This window comes from Mytilus edulis, chromosome 1 (assembly GCF_963676685.1).
Source record: "Mytilus edulis chromosome 1, xbMytEdul2.2, whole genome shotgun sequence".
Lineage (NCBI taxonomy): Eukaryota > Metazoa > Mollusca > Bivalvia > Mytilida > Mytilidae > Mytilus > Mytilus edulis.
In genome coordinates this window covers 101,553,591-101,572,345 of record NC_092344.1, presented here as the reverse complement: position 1 = coordinate 101,572,345, position 18,755 = coordinate 101,553,591, and the positions used below count along the sequence as shown (strand labels likewise).

Sequence of the window (18,755 nt, the reverse complement as noted above, 5' to 3'; positions counted from 1 at the left end):
ATAACAGAGTGAAAACTGTCCAAAAATACTAAAAATATGTAATTCAAGCATATTTTAGACGAGAATAAAAAGATCACAAAGAATATCAATTATATTCGAAAAAATTTCGACAGTCATCTCACTTTACCCGATCTTAGCAAAGTTGTCTACTGTCGCAGGCAAAGTTTGGTACGACTTCTTTAGAACATTAAACATATTAAATGTATTGATAATACAGCCAATGTTTTTACGATGAAGACATACATAATACCAACTATTGTCTCATTTTTTTTTAGGCCAAATTGATTTTGTAGTAATTTTATCCTCGAAGATGAACTAACTGCTTACTTTTAAATAATTGTGATGTACATAAATATGTCCGCATGGAAAACTGTACTATTTTATTCATTTTTTTATTTTTGAAATTATAACAATTAACATCTTTTCAACAATTCTATATCGGAACTTTTTATTGACAGTTTGACCTATCTCTGGTACCGAAGGTAGCCATATTTTGTTTTAAACCAATTATTTTGTATTCGGAACATAAGGACCAAGATTGAAGGTTCGGTATAAAGCACTGTCTTAACATGATACTGTCTGCACAAGATAATGGTCTTTTGTACATGTATATATCACAGATGGTGAGCATTAATAACCTTTATCATAAATCCAAGAAGAACTGGAATGTGTTTATCACAGAGAAATATTCCAACGATTACCTTTAGACAACATTTTGCTGTGTTGGCAGTCGACATAAAGGTTTACAAATTTCATCCATTTCCATAAATCCAATAGATTATGCAGCTTAACACAAGAATTATCGCGTATGACACGGTTGTAACTCTAGCGGAATTCGTATTGCTTTCATCCTTGTTTAAATTATGACGAACTTCAATTCTGTGTTGTACACTGTCAGTTATCACATTATCTTCTGTTGTCGTCTGCGCGGTCGTCGAAGCCGTCTGAAATATAGAGAAAAAATACTGCATCCTCGGATGTTGTAGTACAAGATTTTATGATTAAGATACAAACTTATCGAGCTTGTCGTCTGTCATCCAGCGAGTAAAAGAAAATACCCCAAAAAAATTAATACTCATACAAGCATCAAGTTGAATTTAACGTTATTAATAAGATGTTGATTATTTTTTTACTCTCTTAATTGTTCATTTTTACCAAACCAAAGGACATACCACCATATGACTGGCCGCGATAAGAAAGATACCAGAAAATCACAGTCATCGTATAAGTGTATTTCTACACCCATGTATGTAGTAAATTGGACAATTGCAGAAAGTTGAGTAAACCACAAAAAAATAAACGGTTGTGATCAATTCGCACATATTTCTTGTTTTCCTCTCGTTTCCCTTCAAATTACAAGTCTAAGGGGAAGGATTTCTATACCTTATTGTGATAAAATTATTCAGTACAATTCAAAATGATTTAGGATTTTTATAAAACCATTCAAAGTGCATTAATAGGACTAGAAAAATATTAAACATACTTTTCTTAAAACAAAAAAAAATAGAGGGTTAATAAAACCGTGAAGATTCACATTCTTATACTACTAATAAATAAGAAGTATTATCTCGCATAGAAAGAAATACTTAAACCATAAATTAGAATGTCAGACAAGTCTTGTTATCGGTACAACAGGAAGCTGCAGTAGAAATCATCTTCTGTAACATATGTTGTAATATTTACCTATATCATTGTTTTCTGGAATTATCAAAACTTATCTATACAATGAATACAACATATTGCAAATGATTTTAACCTGTTTTACCCATGTACCTTTCAAGAACCTGCTGTTGGTTTGTTTAATACGAAAGGTTCTTAGATCATGGCAAGATAACAATTTATACTGACTTCTTTGAAAGCACCAAATCTTTATCGTATCAATTGATCTATTTATAAAAACACACATGGACAGTTGGAGAGTTCTAGGGTAGTTTACATTGAATTAAACTAAGGGAGCTACCATTTTATTTTTATGGGGGGGGGGGGGGGGGGGCTAGGATGAAAAATTTTGTCCTGCATTTTTTTAGTTGTAATCTCTGTCCTGCCTTTTTATTTTTCACTCTATTCGGTCCTGCCTTTTTTTTTTATTAGTTTATCCTGACTTTATTTACCTAAATTGTCATCCTGCCTTTTTTTTTGCAAAGTGTCTCATCCTGCCTTTTTTTTTACTCAAAACTCCTGTCCTGCCTAAATTTCATCCTAGCCCCCCCCCCCCCCCCCCCCCCATGAAAATCAAATGGTAGCTCCCCAACACATACATGATGAATACTTATAGTCATTGTAAAATCGCATACTTCCCTGTAAATCGAACGGCTATAATCTGAAGGTTAACTTGATGAGTTAACTAAATGTAAATGTAAATGATTGCAGAACAAATGTTCGACTTGTAAACAAACTGATATTTATCAATATGTAAAGAACATTCGACCGCTAAAAACACAAAAAGTAGATTAATAAACATTATACATCAGAAATGAATAGAAACAGACCACCTAGATCAAGTTAAACGATGAAAAACGACAACACGTTACTGTCAATAGCCTTGTATAATTTGGTACGTTAAGAGAGAAGGGACCTAACGAAAGAAGCAACAACCAAGAAATACGCTTTCTTGAATAAACTTTAAAAAAATAATATGTATAAAGCCAATTGTGAACCATATGCTTACTAAAGAAAAAGAGGTATACTCTATCATCGAAAAAAAATTAGAATTACTGCATTACAGGAAAACATAATCTGTAATGCCAAAAGTTTATACACTAGTGAAGTTAAAAAAACTACAAGATATTCTGTTATAAGCTATATAGTGACGAAGAGAATGAAGTGAACTATATACTTTATAGTTGTTTACGTTACAAAAGAACCAAGGTAACATGTAAAAGTATTAATATTGATATGTATGCAGTTCAACCAATTCAAAGTAGTACATACCAGTGAAGCTTACAAATCAATGAATATAAGTTTTCGTATATTATAATTTCAAAAAGATGTCTCTAATCTAATATTATACTTTCTTTTAATAATTCTTTTAAGAATACTGCATAAAAAGCCACTGATAGTAAACAATGCGGTCAGACCACTTGAAACCAAAATGACTACAGTTGGCCACAGACCACAATTAATTCCTCTATCAGTTCTTTATAACCTTTTGCATCATTAAAAAAATTGCACCATGCACTTTTGTCAAATTTTTTGTGTGTGTAATGTATAGTCCTAGTCCAAATATATATCCAAAATTCAGAAAAGATTGAAGCAATCACTTTTACAAACTTAGCCAATACACATCCATACCCCTATTGACAAGTCAAGAGATGTTCCGAAAACTGTAAATATTACCTTTTTGCACTTGGCCTAATCACTCACTCCATATCAAAATCAGTTAAAATACAACATGCAAAAATTTATTTCACCTCTCTTCTTTCATTTCCACCCCAAAAAAATTAAGAAATGAGTGAGGAATGGAAAGAGAAAAAATTAAGGGAAAATACACTCTAATTAAAAGGAACTATTAATTGTGGTCTTGGGCCAGTTAGTGATATTTTCTACTTTTCGCCATATTGATAATTTCACTTCAAAAAGTATGTATTCATGAATTAGAATTACGTACACAAGTATTACATAAGATTAAAACATTTAATTTCTTTCATTATAGTTTAGTTTGATGAAAAACACTGCAATATAAATGTTTTCATTCATATTTATGAATTCAACTGCTAACTCGTGTCATGGTGGAATGCAAATTGTGCAATTATAAGTTTTTCTGCTTTTAAATTTTTATATTGCAAGCAGTATATTTCCCTAGTTTGAAAAAAATGAAAGTTATGTAACGGTTCAAAACATCCTACTCTTTGAATAAGATAAAATTCCAACATAACAGCATCAGAAAATAAAACATTTCTAGTAAGAGATATAGAATAAGTCTAACTAATAAACCAATACATTTGCAACCGTACAAGATTTTGTTTTTAAAACGTGTCGTCTTCTGTGTCTTAACTGACAATATCGTAATAATTGCTGACTGTATATGTTACTGCTATCTTTTCTTGTTTAAATTGTTTTTACATTTGGTCATGTTTTGCTTACATCATTGGTCTCTGTGGAATAGTTTTCTGATTGGCAGTCATACGACATATCTTTTTTGAATTTTTTGTTTAAAAGAGAGGCGAAAAATACCAATGGGACATTTCAACTCTGAAGTCGACAACGCCATGACAAAACACGAAACAGATCATAGAAGCGCAAAACACAACATAGAAAAGTTTAGACTGAGCAATACGAACCCTACCAAAACCCAGGGGTGATCTTACCCGCTCCAGAAGAGTAGGCAGATCCTACTCCATATGTGGCAAATTTCAACTGCGGTAACTGTTCAACGATATCTAACGAGTTAAAACCGTCCACAACAAGATTGGCCGTTAAACATGACATCACTGTGTATTACTTCCCATATGTGATATGTTCCATGTGTACTTCATCATATCGGACACCATATTGCTTAAACAACGAGGTTGTACTGTGCATAGGAGAGACGTTTAGAAGAAGTCAGTTTGAAAACAAGTGAATGGGCATGGGGCAATTTAGAAATAGACGTGCAAATTGTATAGACAGATGTTTTTGATAAATACTGCATGTTGACATTTAGATTCTTGTCCCTTGACTTATATCTCATCACTTGTTTTAAACATATCAACATCACCTGTCGTTGATTTCTCTGCAATTGTTACAAGACCAGGAACTATAATGGGTTTTGTGTGAAGAATGGTCTGAAACAAAAATATATGCCGTCTTCTCGCCATACTTTACATAATCACAGAAGTTGCACCGCCTTACCATAAGTTTGACAAGAGCAAGAATATGACTTACCATTAGAATGTGCGAATCATGATTAAGATCACAAAGGTTGCTCCGTCTTACCATTGGTTTAACAAGAACGGGAACCAAAGCAGCTGCTTCATCGTTACACCGCCTCTTTATTTTTGTTTGTATACAGTTTAAAGTTTTCCTAAAATCTCTAAAAAAATAGTTTTAAAAAATGTAATGATATGGTATTGATGATTTGCAAATGACAAATATCTATATCAAAACAATCGAATAACTGAAGATTTTTGCGCGGCTATTAACTATAAGCGCTATAGTTCACCATACCTATAGACCACATAAAGGTCAATTCCAAGATTCTTCCAAAGTTTGACAACTAAAGGTCAAATCGTCTATCAAAATCAAAATTTCATTTTATAAGACATAGATATAAGATTTCATTGTGCAGACCTAACAAAATCGCTTCAGTATGATCTATAATAAAGAGATGATACATTCCTTAAAATGAAAATATTTAAGCAAGAAAATCCAAGGCATGAGTAGAAATCACCACAAAAGCACATAATGACCATCAGAAAATGGCAGACCTCATTAGCATAAAATATTAGAAAAAGTAATCTTTTTTCACCTTTCATTTCCGTCTATCTGTATGTGGACTTGTTAGATATTTAGACAGACTATAGTATACTACCCGAAGTCTTTACAACTAATTATAAACCTCTTACAAATAATCAAAATATTGATTTTTTTTTCCTCATTTTTTTCATTTGAAACATAACCAAGTAATCTAATAGGTTTGTTGGAGTAAGGAAAACTCCTCTTCTTCATTTTAAATCATTCAGATGTTTGTTTCAGTCTCACTGAAAGCATGGTTGAAATTAATAGTTCAGTAGAATAACACAATAGCTTTCTCTTATTTGTTAATGATCTTATAGAATAGTAACAACTATCATTCGTTTGTTATCAGAGCTTTCTGTGATGACATGAAATACGATCATATATACATATAAATTGTTTATAAGATGTTGAATTATTCTATTTCTACCTATAGGCATAGATGACCTAATTCGTATAAGACTCAACTTATTCATTTTTTTGGTGTTCAAAACTCACGAGCTTCCTACTTGATTTGACCCTTCACCTTTCTGTTTTTTAAGTGTCCGTGTTTTGTCCGGTGATGAAGAAACGCTCGTCTTGCGTAGCAAATTATCATCTTTTAGATTAACTTTGAATTCAGTTTTAAACGCAACTGCTGTATTCCAATTTATAGTGTTTAATCTTTAATTAATGTTAAAGAATTTACAAAGTTTCTACTTACCTACATAGCTGAGGTAGTGATTTGTCGTCGAATCGAGACATGAGTCTAACAGAAGTGTTCATTGTGTCCTCAAAACATCGTTCAGAATAACTTCCAGATGTCAGGAAACAAGTCATATGCCTGGCATACACTACAAAAAAGTTCAACTTTCAGACGCCAAGAAACACGTCATATGCCTGGCATACACTACAAAAAAGAACAACTTCCAGATGACAGGAAACACCAAGAAACACGTCATATGCCTGGCATACACTACAAAAAACAACTACTTTCAGACGCCAAGAAACACGTCATAGGTCTGGCATACACTACCAAAAAAAAAAACCCCAAAACTTCTGGAAACACGTCATATGTCTGACATACACTACAAAAAAGAACAACTTCCAGATGACAGGAAACACCATGAAACACGTCATATGCCTGGCATACACTACAAAAAAGAACTACTTTCAGACGCCAAGAAACACGTCATAGGTCTGGCATACACTACCAAAAAAAACCCCAAAACTTCTGGAAACACGTCATTTGTCTGACATACACTACAAAATAAACAACTTCCAGATGACAGGAAACACCAAGAAACACGTCATATGCCTGGCATACACTACAAAAAAGAATTACTTTCAGACGCCAAGAAACACGTCATTGGTCTGGCATACACTACCAAAAAAAAAAACCCAAAAACTTATGGAAACACGTCATTTGTCTGACATACACTTCAAAAAAGAACAACTTCCAGATGACAGGAAACACCAAGAAACACGTCATATGCCTGGCATACACTTAAAAAAAGAACAACTTCCAGATGTCAGGAAACATCAAGAAACACGTCATATGCCTGGCATACACTACAAAAAAGAACAACTTTCAGACGCCAAGAAACACGTCATATGCCTGGCATACACTACAAAAAAGAATATTAAACTTTCAGACGCCAAGAAACACGTCATAGGTCTGGCATACACTACCAAAAAAAAAACAACCCCAAAACTTCTGGAAACACGTCATAGGTCTGTCATACACTCCAAAAAATAATAACATCCAGACGTCAAGAAACACGGCATATGTCTGGCATAAACACCAATATAAATAACAACTTCCAAGTCAAAGTCGTGTATCTGGTATAACTGTGAAAAATACATAAATAGTTAATTATATCGATAAAATTTGACTACGCCATATAAAAACATGATATGCTTTAAATGTTAGTGACCATATGGATGTATGTATATTGTTTTGTTAAAAAACAGAAATTCATTTTAAAGTACGATCGAGACAAACAGTTTGTATATCCAAATATGCATAAAATCCATGTAGCTATAGAAGAATAGAGTAAAAACAAACAGAAAGTAGCAATATTTAGATAAACAAGATGTTCAAAGACTGACATCTAGGGGTTACTAAGGAAAGTATATATTTATTTCAAGAGCCGTATTATTGAAAATTCTAAATCTTGCAATGTCCGTACAAGTTGCGAATAACCCGGTAAGGGCGATCTGAAATCTCACAGTACCATCAAATACTTGAAAAAGACACGAACTTAAAAATAGACAAGTGCTATGGTAAGAGCCATAATAGTTATACTTAGAATGATTACATAATTGATAAGATAGAAACTTTAAGTGAATAACAATGTAATAAATTATGCAATTGCCGAAGTACTTATGTCTTTAAAATACATTCCATTCGGTAAAATATAAAAATATAGTTCAAAATGCCAGATACGCAATTGAAAGAAAACAGGATAGCGATCAATTATGCCTGATCATAACTTAATATTTAAAGTATTTTCACACACATAAAAGAATACAATGAAAGTATTTAAAGTCAGGTATTTCGTTACCACAAATTACTTAATACCTTTACTAAATTCTTCAAAAGGTACAAACATTTGGTTTGAAAGTTTGGCAATACCGGTAAAAAAAACTTGTTTCAGACGGAATAGCAACAGTTTACGGTAATGTTGTTTACGAGCTTGAAAATTTATATACAATCCGGGTAAACTTATCAATCCTTTAAATAAACGTATTCTAAAAGGTTACTAATTCAACACTGTAATTAGACCATTGGATATTGTGTTTATAGGCATAAATATTGATGTTATCAGTAAATTAAAATCATATTAAAAACTCTATTTTACACTTATGCACTTTAACGGTACTACAATCTATGGATCCTTTATTTTGGCATGGCACAAGGTCATGTATTTTTCTGACTGTTAATGACGTCTTTACACTAAATTCATTGGATGTTGGATTTGTACTGATTAAAATTTCAATTTTTTTTATTAGCTGATATTGGCTTTAAACTAGCTGTCAGTATATGCTTCTGTAATTAGGGATGAGGGATGGATAAATACCCAGCCCCGTCACGGTCAAGTCTATATTTGTGTTTGGTGGTTTTCTGCATTGCATCGATCTAATGAGTTGATCCTTTTTCAACTGATTTGTATAGTTTGTTCTTATGTTGTGCTGTTACACCACTGTCCCAGGTTAGGGGAGGGTTGGGCGCTCAAAAAATTGTTTAACCCCGCCAAATTCTTTATGTGCCTATCCCGAGTAAGGAGTCTGTATAGTTCACTGGTTGTCGTTGATTCATGTCTTTCATTTTTATTTTTCGTTAATTGTTTTGTTATTTAGGCCTTTAGTTTTCCCAATTGAATTGTTTTATATTTTTCATGTAGGGGACTTTTATAGCCTACTATACGGTATTTTACTGGTATTTTAAGGTCATACGGTTGCCTATAATTGCATTCATCAACTTTATTTGAAATTTTATGGATAGTTGTCTCATTGGTATTTATTTGCAATTCAATAAATATTTTGCCAAGTGATGAATAAAAGAAAACATGATCCATACGATCGTGTGATCTTTAAATGAATTAGAACATTGAAAATCAAGTTCATGCTTAGACTGTCATAATAGTTTTTTGTTTAGTGTTTTAAGCTAAACTCGTCGTTAAGACTGTCGATTTTCCTCCGGTGCGGGATTTTATCGTTGTGTTGAACACCCGTTGTTTACATTTAGTTGTTTTCTACCCTTGGTCGGGTTGTTGTCTTTTTGACACACTCCTTATTTCCATTCTCAATTTCATTTCATCTTTTGAATTGTTTAACGGTTTGTAAACCGGAGGCATTGCAAATAGCTACCTTTTCGATTTTGGTTTTACCCCTGTGAAAGACCTTTCGTTTTATTGTAGTTTAAAAACCATTGTCCCTTTGTCTTCGTCCTATATTTGTCAGTTCATTGGCAATCATACAAAATCGGCATTTTTTTTTTATGTCAAAAGAAATAAAATAAAAAAGCAAATATCTATGAGGTCTTAAAAGTTACGAGTATATACCGGTATTATATATAAATAACTCGAACCCCCCCCCCCCCCCCCCCTTTCCCCCCCGCTGAAACTTTATGCTTTTGAGATTTTCTTCTTATGCTTACTCCTAAAACTATACAATGTATTACTAATTCGGATACAATCCAGTACAATAAAGTGTTGCCCTTAAAAGCTACAGAAAATATTGTCAAATTTTAGGTTAAGTTATTTTGCTTTTAATTCTTACCTTCGTATAAAGCATCGTCTTTACACAATTCGCTGAGTTCTTCTCTCGCTCCTTCAAAATGAAACAATGTAACTTCTATCTTTTCATGCAGATTAGATGGGCATTTTTTCTTCAAATTATCTACACATGTCATTGACTGAATATATGAACTGTAAGGAAAAATTAAACCGATTAATAATACTTTTCAAAATGTGCTGGTAAACACACATACAACACACAAACATATATAAAGATGTAATGTATTCATAGAATGAAATTCAAAACAGTGTGGCTGTGGCCATTGATTGACACATTAAACTCATCCATTGACTGGGACAATTTAGGTGAACGTTTGTATGTAACGACCACTGCTCACTATGTACTGTTTAAAGACACTTAAATGTCTATCGTAGGTACGTCGTTACAGACAAAGTTAACGTTCACGTAAATTGTCCCAGTCAATGGATGAATTTAATGTGTCAATCAATGGCCACAACCACACTGTTTTGAATTTCATTCTATTTCCTAAGAAATATCGATATTATGAATAATATAATATATTGTTATTACAAAATTATAAACTTCAATTTATGATAAAATAAATGTGGCATGTGTCAATTGGACATAGATGATACCCCGGCTTGTAGATAACGTTATAAAAGGACATAACTCAAGAGTACATGATCTGAATTTTTTGGTATTCTGTATAAGTTTTCATGACGTTTCAGCAAATTAAAGTTAGAGAACGAAAACAAAAACAAAAAAATCAACATTATTTTCCATTTGTAAAATATTCACGGTTCTACAATCTGTCGATACTTGTATTAGCATTGCACGAGGCAATGTTTTCTCTGACTGTAAATGACGCCTCTAAACTAAATCCATTGGATGTTGAGTGTGTACTGATTGATATTTTAGTCTTAGATGCACGATTGTTTTATTAGTTTTTATTGGGTTTGAACTAGCTGTTAGCTGGAACATATATATTGTTAGTATAATAGTCCCATTTGTCAATAACTGCGAGTACTCTCGAATCTGTACTTATCTTTTTTGTTGTGGGAATGTATAAATACCCTGCAACGTCCGGTCTGTGTTTTTGTTACTAGTTTTTCTGCTTTGTGTCTATTTGATGAGTTAAGCCATTTTCAACTTATTGTTACAGTTTGTTCATTTGCTACTGTCCCATATGAGGGTATGACTGGTCACTCGCAAACATATTCAACACCACCATATTATATATGCGCCTGTCAACTGTCAGGAGCCTGTAGTTCATTGGTTTCGTTAGTTCATTTCTGTCACATTTGTTTTCTGTAAATTGTTTTGTTTTAAAAGAGGCAGTTATTTTTCTAAGCCCCAAATCAGAATCAAATGGTCGTCTCCTAAGTATTGCATTATAAATGTTACTACATGTAGTACGGTATAATGTTTTGATATCGTATTTCTGACTATCGTATTTCAGACTATCATTTTTCTAACTATCGTATTTCAGACTATCGTATTTCTGATAGTGCATGGTATTTTAAACTATCATATTTCTGATTATCGCTATTTTGTCGCGACATTTTCCCTTTGATCTTTTTTTTTGTAATAATTTTTCATATCATGCCACTCGCTTGAGATGGAAAACTATGGCTAGAAACTAAGGAGGCACGTGGTGTTGCCGGTGAAGTTGACATGAAATTGACAACGTCGTCATATGTAAAATAGCGATAAACAGATTATCATTGGTCATCTCAACTCGATTGCTTTTCTCGCTTTCGCCGTACCAGGACTCTTGAAAACTTCTGAAACGTCGTCTGTTCTTATTACTATTTTTGTGTGTATTTTTTGTGTATTCGTTCAACAATAATCTTTTGCAGGTTAAAACATACATTTGAAACTTGGTAAATGTTTCAGATTAAAAATCATTTCTGAAGGATGTGGTTCTACATGTATAACCATCGGTCTGTATCAGTATATAGTTGTCATAAAAAAGCTGTATTCAATCTCCATCAGGAAATACGGCTTACCTGCAGAAGGCTCTCAGAAGTTCTACATCTACACCAGTAAATAATGTTTCTGTACTTTTTTGCATATTTAACAACTGTGTACTGTATCCAGCAAAACATGAGAATGCTTCTCTTTGGACATTACTAGGACACAACGTTCCAATACAAAATGGTAAAACTGAAAATAAACAACAATGTACATTTTTATTATAGCAAGCATTATGTCAGATTTATAATAACCTTTGACTTGTTTCGTTTTAAAATTTACTTACAATTACAGCAAAATGCATTGAGTGTGTAGATAGACGTAATATCTTAAGACTATCTTGCTTGCTAGCTGAACCGTAAAGTCATTCTTAGGTTTGGTATACTATCCTTCTTTACTAGTCCGACAGATAACCAATCCGTCTGTCTATGGGACTAGACTACTCAAAAAAGAAAGATAACCGATCTATCTGACTGTAGGACTACTAGTATACTACTTAAAAAGAGGGTAAGTATACCTTACCTAATAATGGCCTCACTGTTCAGCTAGCAAGCAAGCTATTCAAAGATATTACCTTTACCTACACACTAAATGCATTTTGCTGTAATTTACTTCAAACTATCAGTTTTATGATAATATTATAGTAAACCCCCACAATAAACATTGTACTTTCGATATATCAGCATCTGCATCCCCTACAGAAACATGCGTTTGCCTCAATGAAAAACGTATGCATAACATTCTATAGATCTTTGATATACATATTCAAACACTGGCATATTTTTTTTTAACATTCACCAAAACAAGAAAACAATTAAACTTCCATTTACCGTCACACTGTCGTAGTTCCTGATGGTTTCGCGATCAATTTCAGTAAAGCACGCAGTTAAATAAAGATATCAATAAAGAACTTATCTTGTATAAATCTTAAAACAATATCAGAACAAGTATATATCTAAATATTTACACCAGTACCTACTAAGAAGCATAATAAGCTCTTAACACAAAATTACTCTCATAAAAAGTAATCGGGGCGCTTTTATCTACAAATCCTACAGAGGCAATTAAGCTAATTAGACGATTTTAACAGGAATGTTTGCTATGTTACCTAAAGAATTGCGTTTCAGCACGAAATGAAAGTTTCTAGTTGAGGTAAATGTTGAAAATATATTCCTATCTTCTTTTAGTTAAAAATAAAAGTAAGATTTCATTTGATCATTGAATAGATACAACATACAAACAAGGCTATGAATGAGAGGAACAATTAAACAGTACAGGGTGAGAATGATTTTGTGTAAGACAATTTGTGTACACCGTAAGATAAGCTCGAAAAGCTTTAAAACATCCAGCATTTACATTACATATTAAAATGACAATCACAGAACAACAGAGGGCTTTTAAGCATACAATATCATTAATGAGGACTCTGTGGGACAACTGACAAAAGATACCACTGAAGTACTGTGGAAATAAACTCCTTGGATGAATTAAGCACTAAAAGTAGTATTTCCCAACTAGGCTACTCGAACAATAGAGTTTAAGTGTTCTTCGACCAAGGCAACAATGGCAAAACATCTTATAACCAGGTGCTCCGCAGGGCGCAGCTTTATACGACCGCAGAGGTCGAACCCTGAACAGTTGGGGCAAGTATGGACAAAACATTCAAGCATGATACAGCTCTGAAGTTGGATTGTGATCAAATTTTTGACATTACATGGGTTTTTTTTACACAAAACAAATGCCAAAATTTTACAAATCAATTAAAGATTTCTTCTTCAAACTTTTTAAATCTAAAATTAAATAGTTGACACAGCATAGGTTTCTGACACAGAATGAATGTGGTCTAATGAACTTAAAAGGTTTTTTTTGCCTTTGAGCAATTCACTATGCTGTTGAATATTAATCCTCTCAAAAAAATGTTTGAAGAAATTTTCTTTTTATTTATGAAATCTGAAATGAGAAAAATTTAACCCCCCCCCTTTTTTTTCACATCCCCGTTTCCCTTTTTCAAAACTGATATCAATTCAAATTTCTAATGGAGATTGCAACAATAACTACTCATTTTAATACATCATAAAATATTAAGATGTAAAAAAACTGCTTGTTATCACTGAATGGTAAAGATTATTTAAATTTATCAGTTGGTAGTAAAAAGTGTATATACATTGTATATTGTATATAACAAAGATTTAAGTTGATTCTGGACAAAGAAAGATAACTCCAATTAAAAAAAATTCTTGCTATTGCACAATATTGTGCAATAGGATATTTCTTGCTTACTATTCTGGACAAAGAAAGATAACTCTAATTAAAAAAAATTTTGCTATTTCACAATATTTTGCAATTAGATATTTCTTGCCATTGCACAATACTGTGCAATTGAAAAGACTTGCTATTGCACAATACTTAATATAATAATTTTAGATCCTGATTTGGACCAACTTGAAAACTGGGCCCATAATCAAAAATATAAGTACATGTTCAGATTCAGCATATCAAAGAGGCCCAAGAATTCAATTTTTGTTAAAATCAAACTTTGGACCCTTTGGACTTTAATGTAGAATTTGAAATTTGAAAACAGGACCAAAAATGAAGAATCTACATACACAGTTAGATTTGGCATATCAAAGAACCCCAAGGATTCAATTTTTGATGAAATCAAACAAAGTTTAATTTTGGACCCTTTGGACCTTAATGTAGACCAATTTGAAAACTGGACCAAAAAACTTCAATAATCAAGAATCTAAGTACATTTTTAGATTCAACATATCAAAGAACCCAACCGATTCATTTTTTGTCAAAATCAAACTAAGTTTAATTTTGGACCCTTTGGACCTTAATGTAGACCAATTTGAAAACGGGACCAAAAGTTGAGAATCTACATATACAGTTAGATTCGACATATCAAAGAACCCCAATTATTCAATTTTGATGAAATCAAACAAAGTTTAATTTTGGACCCTTTGGGCCCCTTTTTCCTAAACTATTGGGACCAAAACTCCCAAAATCAATACCAACCTTCCTTTTATGGTCATAAGCCTTGTGTTTAAATTTCATAGATTTGTGTTTACTTATACTAACGTTATGGTGCGAAAACCAAGAAAAATGCTTATTTGGGTCCCTTTTTGGCCCCTAATTCCTAAACTGTTGGGTCCTAAACTCCCAAAATCAATACCAACCTTCCTTTTGTGGTCATAAACATTGTGTTTAAATTTCATAGATTTCTATTTACTTAAACTAACGTTATTGTGCGAAAACCAAGAAAAATGCTTATTTGGGCCCTTTATTGGCCCCTTATTCCTAAACTATTGAAACCAAAACTCCCAAAATCAATCCCAATCTTTCTTTTGTGGTCATAAACCTTGTGTCAAAATTTCATAGATTTCTATTAACTTAAACTAAAGTTATGGTGCGAAAACCAAGAAAATGCTTATTTGGGCCCTTTTTGGCCCCTAATTCCTAAAATGTTGGGACCAAAACTTCCAAAATCAATACCAACCTTCCTTTTATGGTCATAAACCTTGTGTTAAAATTTCATAGATTTCTATTCACTTTTACTAAAGTTAGAGTGCGAAAACTAAAAGTATTCGGACGCAGGACGACGACGACGACGACGACGACGACGACGACGCCGACGCCAACGTGATAGCAATATACGACGAAAATTTTTTCAAAATTTGCGGTCGTATAAAAATCAGTATCAACAATGAAAAAAGTCGTTGTCAATCACATATAAAAGGATTGAATTAATGAAGAAACAATGGAACTTTTGAATAAGTTCAACTGGTTTACAAAGTCATACTATCTATACCATGTGCTGTTCATTGTTGTTTGACTACGTACGTATGTCTTTGTGATAAGTCGGTTGTGCATGTGGTTAGTGTGGTAAGTTGTATTGTCCGAATGTTTTGTAATTCCTGTTATCCTATGTTATGCATTATACAAAAAGAATACCAGGAATAGAAGACTAAGATATAACTAGAAGCTGAAACGAATAAAGGAAACAGCACGCAAATTAACAATTAGAAGCAAAGACGAATTTAATTGAATTTTATTACCAAGGTTCCAACTATTACGTTGGAATACCGCACAACTTGATCTAAAGTAATGAAACAAAATAATAAATCAATTAACAATAAGATTTTGAGGAGTTATATACATTTTGTCTCTCCATTTCAGCGCATGTATACCACTGTTTTATATCGGCTCGATGACATTTTGGTTAACAATTCAATCGAATAGCTTTACAACTTATAGGTGCAAACACATTATTACAATCTAGATACTCAGAAGGTGACTTGATTTGCCGATGATAGCCACTGGGAGAGATTTGTAACTAATTTCATCTCAATGTAGTAGCAAAAATATGCTAAATAAACTAAAATGTATACTGCTATGAGTTCCATGGATTATTTTCAGATAAAAGGTATTTTAAGAACTTTTGTTTACAAAAGAACTTACCCGTCAAAATAGCTCCCATTTCTTAGACTAGAACATTGACATATTAAGGATGAGGCAAATACAAATATTGATACAAGATAGACCTGTATATAGTTTTTCTTAACAGGTTAAAATTATCGCAATCTACTCGATCACCCGCACACCTTATACCATTAGATATTGCAAAATAAACCCCATATACCGAATAGTGAGCAGCATTTTTTTTTTTTTTTTTTTTTTACAAACGACGACTTTCTAGATTAGAAATGATTCGTGAATGAAGTTGATGATGTAAGAACTTTTTGTGAAATTTTAATGTCAACTTTTTAGAAAGTAAATTCATAATCAGTGTCACTAAAATATATATTTCTATATTCTGGCATCACCAACTGCAGAAACCGTACAACATTAACTCGCGAAGAACAGAAATCATTGACCATTTATTGTAAGTTTTGGAATGCAATTAAAAGTATATTTATTCTATGGAAGATCATGTTATGTATATTTGTTCAAAATTAATCGTTAGGACACAACTTAGTTTGATTGTGCCATCTCAGCATAGCTCCTGCGTACTTGAAAATCTAAACAAAACAGTGTAACATTAGTGACATTCATGATTTGAAAACTGTCAGTTGTATCAGGCAGAGGAAGCAATAAAACAAATTTGTTGAAACACATACTGTCCTCTTCGACAGATAAATAAATATTCTTTCATCAGTCTATTTCTCAATAACTTGATAATAGGCTACAAAGACGATTCGGTTGGCATTTTGGACATGTTTACTCCTAAAAAGTAAATTCCAGGCCACAATTTGATGGCCATTCTCTCGTTATTAAGGTCGTTAGAAAAAGCCAGTTCATCAGAAAATGTAAACAGAACAGAAATTCTTGTTTGATCACATGATTATGCACATTTTTTCTCATGATAAAACGTTAGTTTATCACCAGAATTGTTGAAAGTTCAGGGTAAGATGAGAAAAAGATATGTTAAGATTATCATATTTAAATAATTCTTAATTATATTTGTCAAGCCCGTAATGTACAGACTTGGTGCTTTTGTAATGAATTCATCTGATAATTAAAAAAAACACAACTAAGATTTGAGTTGCATAAAATAAAACAAATCTTTCGGGCATAAAAAAGTAACCGATTAAAACAGCTAGAATAGTATTCGTTTAATTTTGAATCTAAGATCTTATTCAATAACAAAATTTTATATAATTTATATACCGAAAATTAAATGCCGAAACATATAGTATGAAATTCAAAACAGTGTAGCTGTGGCCATTGATTGACCCATCAAAATCATCCATTGACTGGGACAATTTACGTGAACGTTTGTCTGTAACAACCACTGTTCATGACGTACCTACGATAAACATTTAAACTGTGGGGTCAACAAAGGTTTCTTAACGCCTTTAATTATAAAATAATTCGAAAAATTAATCAGGAATAACCTTTGTGTTTTGATTTATATAATTGATATAAATCAAAATATCGTGTTATTTCTGATTAATTTTTCGAATTACTTTATTTAGGTGTTGAGAACCTTTGGTGACCCCATAGTTTAAGTGTCTTTAAAAAGTACATAGTGAGCATTGGTCGTTACATACAAACGTTCACCTAAATTGTCCCAGTCAATGAATGATTTTAATGTGTCAATCAATGGCCACAGCTACACTGTTTTGAATTTCATACTATCAACAGTAGCATAGTACACAAAGAAACGAATGAAGTCTGAAAACTATTAGAGATTCAATTTGATTACTTAGTATGTAAAATTCATAAAAACAGAATAAAAATGTGCAATAGAAATTAATATACATTTGTAATACAAACAAAACAAAATGTAAAGTTCTAAAACTGATGTAGCGAAATTATTCTGAATCCAGAATAATAAAATACTCTTTACTCTTTTCTAGTTAAAAAAAAGAGAAACAAAAGATACCAAAGGGGAATTCAAACTAGAAAGTCGAAAAATAAACTGACAACGCCATGGCTAAAAATGAAAAAATCCAACAGACAAACATAAAAACAATAGTACACAAAACGCAATATATATATAATACATGTATAGAAAACTAAATGATATAAATATATGATATATACTTATCTTTTTTATATCAATGAAAATAAATAGGTCACGGATAAAATAAATAGGTCACGGATAAAAGAAATAAAGTATTAATCAACTTTCAACTATAATTTTTTTGAAAATCATCGCAATAGAAAAATTAAATTTTGATCAAAATAATTTATGCAGGAACTCACCTTGTAAAACAACAAGCCATTCTAAAATCCATTTAATATTTGTTATTCGTGGAATGTTTTTAATCCGAAAAGAGAGCATAACATAATTTTTCCACATATTGAACTGTACATTTGTACCCGTTGAAAAATAATTATCAAATCAATTTTATAGATCTATGCAATTACATCTGTATATAGTTTCTGACCGCACGCTGTCTACTATACTGCGACATGCTGCAGATAATAATTGTCTTTACTAACAAGCCACAACACAATTTGGTAGACAATATGATCCGCCAACAAGTGATTCGTTAACATAAGTAAACACTATTTCTGCCAATCATACCGCTCTTAAACATGATAGAAGAAAGTTTAAAGTTTTTCAGATGAAAAGTTTCAACTATTTGTTTTCACCA

At 32.2% G+C, this 18,755-nt stretch overlaps 1 protein-coding gene across 1 annotated transcript; it reads right to left on the bottom strand.

Moving 5' to 3' along the window:
- Positions 1 to 421: 421 nt before the first annotated feature.
- Positions 422 to 18,620, bottom strand: LOC139498393 (uncharacterized). The gene is made up of 6 exons (XM_071286781.1): positions 18,361 to 18,620; positions 11,685 to 11,841; positions 9,697 to 9,845; positions 6,137 to 6,266; positions 4,864 to 5,011; positions 422 to 944 (listed from the first exon to the last, which is right to left on the bottom strand). Exons 1-6 carry the CDS (start codon positions 18,455 to 18,457, stop codon positions 753 to 755), a joined length of 873 nt encoding a protein of 290 aa, XP_071142882.1. The 5' UTR covers positions 18,458 to 18,620; the 3' UTR covers positions 422 to 752.
- Between the last annotated feature and the right edge of the window lie 135 nt (positions 18,621 to 18,755).